Source organism: Seriola lalandi, unplaced genomic scaffold, assembly GCF_002814215.2.
Source record: "Seriola lalandi dorsalis isolate HSWRI2012SDOR001 ecotype SW California unplaced genomic scaffold, Sedor1 jcf7180001963699, whole genome shotgun sequence".
NCBI lineage: Eukaryota > Metazoa > Chordata > Actinopteri > Carangiformes > Carangidae > Seriola > Seriola lalandi.
Window position 1 is genome coordinate 1 of NW_019434367.1, and position 9,851 is coordinate 9,851.

At 40.3% G+C, this 9,851-nt stretch overlaps 1 protein-coding gene across 1 annotated transcript; it reads right to left on the bottom strand.

Annotated features, from left to right (window-relative positions):
• Window positions 1-8: 8 nt before the first annotated feature.
• LOC111648637 (E3 ubiquitin-protein ligase TRIM37-like) lies at window positions 9-9,847 on the bottom strand (the record flags this gene model as incomplete). The annotated part of the gene is made up of 11 exons (XM_023398419.2): window positions 9-241; window positions 531-641; window positions 1,445-1,536; window positions 1,645-1,843; window positions 2,822-2,971; window positions 4,306-4,614; window positions 5,777-6,004; window positions 7,641-7,723; window positions 7,990-8,123; window positions 8,580-8,771; window positions 9,806-9,847. Coding segments are annotated over 11 exons (1,587 nt in total), but the record flags the coding sequence as incomplete, so codon positions are not given.
• Between the last annotated feature and the right edge of the window lie 4 nt (window positions 9,848-9,851).

Below are 9,851 nucleotides of genomic sequence, written 5' to 3' on the forward strand. Positions count from 1 at the left end.
TATTTCTGGACAAACAGGTGATCAAACAACCAGGTTGTTAAATTGTCTTCATTTTGAGTTCATGCAAAACAAGCAGCTTCTACTCTACAGATCTGTGTAACTAGCATGTGTGTTGTCTCCGGCCGTTATTGCATCACAGTGTGGCCACTGAGAATAAAGCAGCGGGTTGCCAGGTCTGACAGACTGAGAGGGAATCACCTGTCAGCAGGCAGACTCATGTCATCAGACAGAAGCTGCTCTCCTGGAAGAAGGAAGAGGAGAAATAACTTGCATGCTCCTTATTACTTTTTATCTATGCTCAATCGTAAACAAGAGTGTGTATACAGCTGAGGTCAAGTTTAGTAACATCTCTGACACAATAAAAGCATACGTACAAGACGCGTCAACACGTGTCAGTTTGTGCTCAATGTCCCTAATTTTGACATTGACTTTGTCCAAAACTTGAAAGTGCCCGTTGGTGGATGTGTCTCACAGTGCGGTCTTTTTGAGAGTTCATCATTGTTATCATGGACATTGTGTGTGTAAGTTACCTGTGCAGGGAGGAGTCTGGTTGTCGTAGCGAGAGTTGTTGCTCTGCAGGGCCTCGTCCTCAGTGTCGCTGTCACTGCTTGTTGCTGCCACCAGGACTGAGGGCGACTGATCTACAGACAGGACAAGACAGGATGAGACCACTGGTCCTGTCTTTTCTTTCACTGAACATTTAGCAATTTTTAGTTTAAGGACAAAAAAGAAAAATAAAATACAGAATTATACCTAAAATTACTTTTGTTTATCCCAGTATTGTTCAGCGCAATGACATCAGGTCACAAAAAGCACAGAGAACAAATAAAACTCATCAATACATAAATAATAAGATTAAATCTCATATTCTCGATTTCCCAAAACAAAAACTACTTTGACTTTAATCCACTGACACATCTGCAGACAACAATGAAGAGACTTACAGACACAAAGAGCAGAGTAACACCACACATAAAATGTCATCACATGGCTGATTTTCAATAGTAACAATTTAGAGGTTTGTTAACCTGCAGCATATCAATAAAAAAATAATAAAAATGACCATGAGTGATGCAGTGGGGATGGTGCTGCTCGATAAACAAAAGCAAGACCCAAGTTGTAACAAACCGAAATGTTATTTTAAAATCGTCACTTGACGTCTAACAGATCAGAATCTAAAGAAAGCAGATATTTCAGACAGGAATACTCTTCAGGCGTGTAAATGTGCATCTTACTGAGGTTTAACATGTAGTCTACAGTTCACTATAACACAGTATCACTCTCATCAGAGAGAGAGTGGGAAAAAAAAAGATTTTATAACTAAAAAGCTGTTACTCTAAAAATGTATTCTAGGACCAGCTGAATATTCCTGCACATACTGAACTTCCAAAGAAAGAAATTATGAAACACATTCATTCCTGAGGGTGGCCGAGAGTGAACCGACCTTCATTTGACTGTGACTGCAAAGCGGGTCCCTCCAGCAAGGACTGATGGGAGTTCCCTGAGCTTTCAGATTCACAGTCCAACATGGCTGCCCTGTGGCAGGAAGAAATGGAAGAGTTGTAAGACAAGAGTAGTTCTGTGTAGTTTGAGTAACACAGCTGTCTGCTACATTTTTCCTGTGTATGAGTCTCTGAGACGCACCCTAGGGTCCTACTGCCACAGTTCTTGCTGGCAGTCATGTAGCTTGGTCCCCCCAAAGAGAAGATGTCATCCTTTGGCCCTGAGGTCCCATACAGCTGCTGCTCCACCGAGTACTGCTGCTTGGAGGTGGAGGCCTGCTCTGATGAGGAACTGCCAAGAGACACTAGGGGGCCCTGGGTGCCCTCAGACTTCAGCACTCCTGGAGAAGAGATAGGAGCAAATAGAAAGACATGGGTCTTACTTTATTTTTTGTTGTTCTTTAGTTCAATCAAAGCAAATTAAATGTCTTTTTCAAAGTTTAATTTAAAAAAACGTTTTGTACAGCTAAATAATAATTTTGGTATTTAAACAATTAGACTTTATTAGAATGAGACTTTTATTTGATCATTTTTTTTCTTGGAGTGAGGCAAATGTGCATTGGGAAGGGTCAAATGTAAAACCTTGAACATTGTAAAATGATGGAATACACTGTAAAAGTATTTTTGAAAGGAGACGGACATAGTGCTAAAACAACCTACAGTTAATCATAGACCATTAGAGCTGCAGGAACTATTTTAAGTCACGGTGGAACGGTACAGAGGAGAGTGAGAGCAATGTGAAGTAGATGTTATTTGGTATATTTTAAACTCCACTACAAAGATACTTCAAAATACCTAAAGTACATCCCTGATCCAGGTAAGTACACTCATTGATTTTTGTTATATTGCAATCAGTAGGAGGATGCTACTGAACGCTAACAAAACAATGAACTGTACTTTAAAGCTGCTCTAGTCAATATTTTCATTTTCACAACAATGGATCAGCTGAACACACAGCGATCCATCCAAAGATAGTTATCATCTGTTCTGCAGTATTCATCAGCTCTACAGAGCATTTATTGTGTGTTAAAGCTCATTGCTTTGGTTTGGGCTGTGCAATTTTATTATTTTGGTTCATTGTCACCACTCTCATTTGTGTTGTTTCCAGCTACAGCTTCCCTCATTTTGAGTTGTGGTATTACTGGACAAATACCAACAATAAGAACTCCAAAAGGCAACTGCTAACAAGCTTGCCAAAAAAAATTCTGAGGTGATAATGTCTATGTTGTATTTACAGCTTGTTTCTATTGACCCCAAATGGCCAAACAAACCCAATACATGCAAGTTTAAATAGTAACCCAAGTTCATGAACTACTGACCCTCTCCACCTCCCAGCCCGTCTTTGGGATGCATGCTAAGCTCTGAGGCTGCCTCTGCCCCTCTCAGGTCCTTCTCCATCTCCTCTGGACTCCTCCTCTTCACAACCAGAGAACCACTGCTGTCCAGGACAGGGGAGAGAGATTTCCTGGCTGCACACAGGAAAAAAAAAAAAAAACATATACACAAATATGTAATTATCTCAGCTTTTTCTGACCCAATAACTGGGGATTCACATGTTACCATCATCCATAGTTAACTTAAAACGAAAATATATGGACTCCTGCTTGCGTGAGACCTGTGATCCTTGTCATTTGCAGTCTAGTCTAAATATTACCTAAGTATCTCAGGGTTATATACAATCAAAAGTATGTCAAGATAACTCTGTGATCAAGCCAAAAAAGTCATCTGCATTGTTTTAAACCAAAGTATGGAAAAAATGTGCTGCTGTCCGCCACCCTTGGCTCATTTTTGCGCTGGTGAAGTGGCATTGCTGACAGGAACGGAAATTAATTAAATGATAACAACTTTTAAATGTCATTTAACTAACCCAATGAAAAAGAAAAAGAGAGTCATACATGGGTCTGATGTCTGAAAGTGGTATGAGTCAAACTGGAACACGAACACAGCCGCTTGTGGTTGTGGTGTGTATTCTCCAGTGGTGCAATGTTCAGCTCTGACTGCTGCAGTAGCATCTGTGACAGACTACTGGCGTATTTCTGTTGTATATGTTCCCTGTTATTTTGAGAGCCTCTGGACAGAACAGACTGACAGTCCCAATAACTAATATTATATTAATTCACTGTTCAAAAGTTAAAATCTGGATAAAATTAACATATAAATACATTAGTGATGACGGGGCGATATCATTGGAATATTACAAATTATAAGGAAGAAAGTATGTTAAGCTCTTGTAAAGTCAATAAATCTACCACATAGTGGGCCTGAAATATTTAAACTAAACCGGTCCTCTGGAGGCTTTTTATGTTTCAGTGCTTGTTGATACTGTTTTCATTTTTAGTCCATGCTACATCTCTTATTATAGGTTAAATAAGCCATTTAACGAAATGAAATACTAGACAGCATAGTAGTCACATCTCATTATTTAAAGATGGCGGTGTTTCTCCTCAGACTTCTGTCAGCAGCTGGGGGTAAAAATTCTTTTCTCTGGAGGCTGATGGATCTCAGTGGCAAACTGAAATTTTACAGATAATGTTCTGTCAGCTTGGCCTGTACCGTTGCTTCTTTTTCCACCAGCACTTACTGCTGTGAAACTAGAAGCGGTTTTTGCATAGCTTGATATTTTTGGGGTTATTTTTAAGTCAAAACAAATACCCATTCAGTTCACATCTTCAAAAACTCTTTCTTTTGAGGGAAACTTTTTCTGTGTTGTCTGTACAGTTCATGAAAAAAACTGCAACACTATAGTACTACAATGGCAGTAGTGGCTTAACATCATTAGCATTAGTAGTGTGGCAGTCCTCACCAGGGCGGCAGGGCCTGGACCGAGCTACAGCTGCTCTCCCCAGGAGGTCCAGCTCACTCGGCTTACGACACGCTGGCAACTCTGAATCGGCATGATGAGAGGGTACATCCTCCACACTGAAGGCCCCTGATGGGCCGGGCCTGGGCTCTGTGGTCCCCCGAGCCTCCAGCACTTGACTCTTGACATCAGACATCTTGCTACGGACTTCTGCCATCTGAGCCTTGAGGCGGATCAGGACCCCTGAGTCTGGAGCTGATCGTCGTACCACCTGAGGCCGCCGCTCTCGTTCTTTCCTGGAGTGAGGATGAGCTGGAAGAGACAGGAATAGGAATGGGATGTCTGTGTTTTGCTCAGTGACAAATGGCGTAAAATCGTCTCAAAGTATCTCACTTCATAAAATCAAGAATCAATCCTGTTTGCTGATGACAGCATATACTTTATATACAGCATATATACAATATAAACTATACTGGCGAAGAAGCAGTGCACAGGGCAGAGCTTGTCTCACTGTAAGCTGCTTGCGTTACGTTATCTTCACAGGGGAGATCTGTTATGCTAAAAATATCCCATGAAGTTTTCTGTTTACATTCTGTGTAATCAATGCACACTGTGTATGCTTATGGCCTAAGTAATATATTGAATGCATTTCTGTCCTCATAAAACACTTACATTTTTGAAAATCTGCATTGTTAACATCCATGTTTGCTTGCTAGCACTCTTCTTCTTCTTCACTGCTCTTTGCACTGACATTGGTGCATTCGTTGCTGCGTTACTACAATCTGGTGATCAGTGTAATAGTGTGAGGCCTTTGGCAGGAATGTGTATTGCATCACCCGCAGGTGTGTGCATGAGACACAAATAACATTGTGACCCACTTATAAAAACACTGCTCCATAGTGCTACTAGTGGTCAAGAACTCCACAGGGTACCTTTAATATTGTTTTCACTGTTTAGTTTATTTAGGGAAGTGAGTTGTTGCAATTTGCTTTCTTTTATTTTGTTAATTTGTTACCACCCTTGTTAGATTTGTTGTGTTTGATTTGTTTAGCCATTCTGAAGTTAAAGCGCCATCATTGCAACACTAAATAACACAAGTCTTCATAATCAAACAATTTGTCTTTGTGGCTGCTTAAGATTTGGGCAGGATGATATGATTTCAAGTTGTTCATTAGCCACCTCTACAAATGGCATGAAACACTTCCTACATTATATCAAGTACATGGTGTCTCTACTATCTGGGATGGTCACAATCACTGGAGAGAAATTAAATGAAAATTGTATTAGTGTTCTCTCTAATGTGTGGTGTAGAGTGAAAAAAGACAATAAAGTCAATGTGTCCCTTTTAAAGGTAAGCCTTATATAGTTGCTGTAGAGTCTCCGGAGGGATTTCTTTGTGTGGGATTTTAGGTATTGATTCTCAGTTTAGCTGGAATGATTTGTTGTTAGTGAGCTGAGAGCTGTGTTTACAGACCTTGGCTGTGCAGGAGAGACACAGGAGGCCGAGGCTGAAGCCCCCACAGAGACTCCACGCTGCTGCGCTCCTTCAGATCCAGCAACTGGATCAGGATGACCGGGTCAATTTCCAGGAGGCTGTTGCTGCCTGGCCCAACAGCACCACAAGCAGCAGCTCCGCTACTACTGGCACTACGACCAGCGGCAGCATTGCGAAGTAATGAACGTCCACTGGAGCTGGAACCACCTGCAGATAAGGCAGAGGACAAGAGTTTATTGATAATTAAGGCTCCATGTTCTTTCTTTGAAAGAATTTAACGCTTGGTCATTTTTTAGGGGTTAAATCTACTAACAAGGAATTGAAAATGTAAGAGAATATTTAAGCTCAACAGAAATGATTTAATTTATATTGTGACACATTTTTTCCATATCATTTAGATCAATAGCATCCACTTGGAAACAGGATGTTTCGGTTTTCCATGTAAGAGATTCTGTTACTTCTGTAAAAATCCTGCGTCAAAAAATAATATCTGGGCTAGCTTTGCAAGGCTAAATTATCATCAAAGGAAAACTTATTAGAAAAAAATAATTACACTGGAAGAACTAAAAATATGCAGTAGCACTTTGTTGAGCTTGACTCTCCTTGTTAACAGAGTGAACACACACAACCCCCTCTCACATGTACACATGCAGACACCAAGTGTTTCTATATCAGCACGCTGCAAGGGGTCCAGTGCACCAACAATGACTCATCCTCTTCATGCCTTTCAACACCAACACAGTCAAACACACTGAAGGAGCTGCTTTGAGGCACAGCATCGTATCACTATGTTCTGGTTATGCAGTTGTCAGACAACACAAAAATATTTGATTCTGTGATTTCTCAAATAGTGGCAGAAGCATTTATTTGCCTCAAATGAAGACAGAACAAGGCTTTCATCTGCGGCAGAACATTCAATATTTCATTGTTCCAGGTTTACAAAGGTGAGGATTCGTAACTTTTCCTTCCCTTAATTTCTTTGGTTGGACAAAATAAACAATTTGGAGGTGTCACCTTAGGCTCTGGGAAACTGTGATGGCCTTAGTAATGAAAATAATCACTAGTTGCAGCCCTACTGCTGTTCACTGTTAATACAAACTCAAACTAAAACACTTTGAGCAGTTCAGGGGCATAATCCCTTCAACTCCCAACCAGAGATGTTAAGTTTTGTATACAACAGCTTAGTACAGTAAAATAAATGAAAAGCATTACTGGTGTAGTTCTACTGCTCACTGCTGTACTAGTGATTCACTGGATGTTTTGGGCTAAATTTGAAGTGGACAGATTGGTTTGTCTTGAACTTTGGAATGCATTAAAAAAATCATTTTGCTCTTATGTGTCACTTTTCAAGTTTTCAAGGTTCATGAGCCAAAATATAGATGTCTCTTCACAAATGGCGACATGGTGACAGCAAAAAACGTGTCACTTATCACTTTATATTATCCAGAATGGGACAAGAACAGTGGGCAAACACAGAGTTCTGTTAATATTACACTAGGTGTCTGCAAGGGTGGATAGGTTTTTGCAGTGACAATATGGTTATAAATTTAGGCTGCATGTTGAGAGAGATTGTGCAGACCCTTGAGGACATGAGCAGGTTATAAAATTTATTTTACACAGGCCCTTGAGGTTATGCAGACGTAGAAAATATAATTTGTCCACCAAGTTTCATTGAATTCTGTTGACAAGTGAGGTGGTAATAAACAGAAAGACAGATCTCCTCTGCAGAGGATGAAATCTATTCCTACACAAGAGGGGTAAAACTCTCAACTGTGGGATTTACATAATGTTTATACTATAATAAATCATGAAAAATAACTTAATATCATTGTTTGATTTATACCTGTGGCTCCAGCCAAGTCATCAGGAAGCTCTCCTTCCTCCGTCTCCAGGTTCCCAATGAAGTCTACATCATTTTCTCCTGACCTGTGCAAACATACACAAACACAAAAAGTATTCAGTAATTATGCAACTGTTAAATTTTATGATTTTATGATTAACATTTCATTACAGATGGGTAAGCAGGTATGAAATTTCCTTGTGTTACTATCCCTCTGCCTCAGCTTAATGAAGAAACTCAAGGCTTTATCACTTCCTTTATTAAAAGAGCAACAGCAAAATGCAAAAATTATTTGGGTTTCTGGAACATCAACAAAACTTTACATTAAGAGAAAGTGAGAAATTCTACTCACATAGTCTCCTCATCTATGTCGTTCTCCTCTGTGTTGCTGGTGGCTGTGGAGCTCCCTGAGGTGCTGCTACCATCCAGTGGGTTCACCTCCTCCTCTGTCAGACAATCCACCTCCAAGTCACCGTCCGACAGCTCCTGACAACACAGTGACGCTACAATCACATCAAGCTCATGGCTTTGTGGTACAGAGATATCCCCATTTCTTTAAGAGTAACTTCCTTTCAACTTCCTCTCTACTTTTCAACTCACAGAGGCTAATGCAGCTATGTTTTTTCCTTCCAAAGTCCAAAAATGATGGACGTTCAAATGTCCCAACAATTAACTAAAGCTATGTTGCAGGATATATATTTCCAAAGAACAATATGGGATCAGACTGTACCAGCTGTATGTGAAGGACTTGACTGAGACATCCCTAAGTTTTGGTAAATGAACAAAATGTACTATGAAACCATTTCATTGCCCCTACAGAGGAATAGATCACTCCCTCTTATATGATCCCCACCACTTCAACTGATCACACAGACTCAGTCAAATAAGTCAACAGAAGGATGCAACCTTAGTCTGGTGGAGTACTGTATATCCCATCCTTACATTAGAGTCATCCTGCTGGGTCCTCTCCTCCTCTTCGCCTTTCTTAGTGTTGGTCAAAGTGGCCTGGATGTCATCGTCACTCTTCACTGAGCGAGGGTCTCTTTCAGAGGCTGTGGTGCCTCCACCGAGCCTCAGGTCAGGGGGCGAGGAGCTGCGTGATGTTTGACGGCGAAAAAGCTCGATGGCCAGCCTCTGAAATCAGAAATATGAATCAGTCAGGACGACTGATAGATCTGTCACAGACAGACACTCGCTTATTTAGAGCTGTTAGAAAGCAGTTACAGTTTCATGTAAAAGTTTGGCCAACCCTGGGCAAATTACATATTTTGTTGATTTTTTGAAGTGAAAGGCAGTAAATAGTGTAAATTTTCTGGTTCATATGTGAGGATTTGCTGCTTTTCTTACATTATAGTAAATTTTATATCTCTGGGTTTTAGACTTAGACAAAACAAGACATGTGAAGATGTCACCTTGGACTCTGGGAAACTTGGATAGATCAAACAATAATACATAAATCAACAAAACAATTGACAAAAAAGTCATTTGCTGCACGTGTGTGATGTGATATCCTTTCAGTGGACATATTTTATGGAAAAACATACACACAACTTTTTTATCTTAAAATAAACAGACACATAATTATAGATAGAGGGGCTGCCTTAAAAATGTTTTTGTGTTTCTTAAGCCTTTACCTTTAACCCCTTAACATCCAGTTATCCTCTTTTATCTTTTTAAGGTTGTTAAAATTCATCTCATTCCATTGTGTCTGACAGAATCATTTCCATTCTGTATCATCTTCGCCCTGCTTTTCAATAAAGCTCTTTAATGTTCATACTGAATGAAATATTCGAACTCCACATTTTTTATCTGCCCCATCACATCAAATGGAATCAACCGAGATGTCTGTGAATTAAAGATGGCACCGGACACATTTGGTATCTTTGGAATCTCCACTAGAATCTAAAGTGCTGGTCTGCGTGTTTGAACGATGTATGCACCAGCAGGTCAGTGAGGGTAAAGGGTTTGAGACGTGATGCCCTAACTTCACAAAGCTGCTGTCACTTGGAAATCTAAAAACTCGACTGAATTCTAACAAGGATCTCACTCACTCACTCACACACACTCTCACACACAGACAGACGGACAGACAGACAGACAGACACACAGACAGACAGACAGACAGACAGACAGACAGACAGACAGACAGACAGACAGACAGACAGTACCTCTTTGAGGTTGTTGATCTGCTGTATGTAGCCGCTCTGGGCCGAC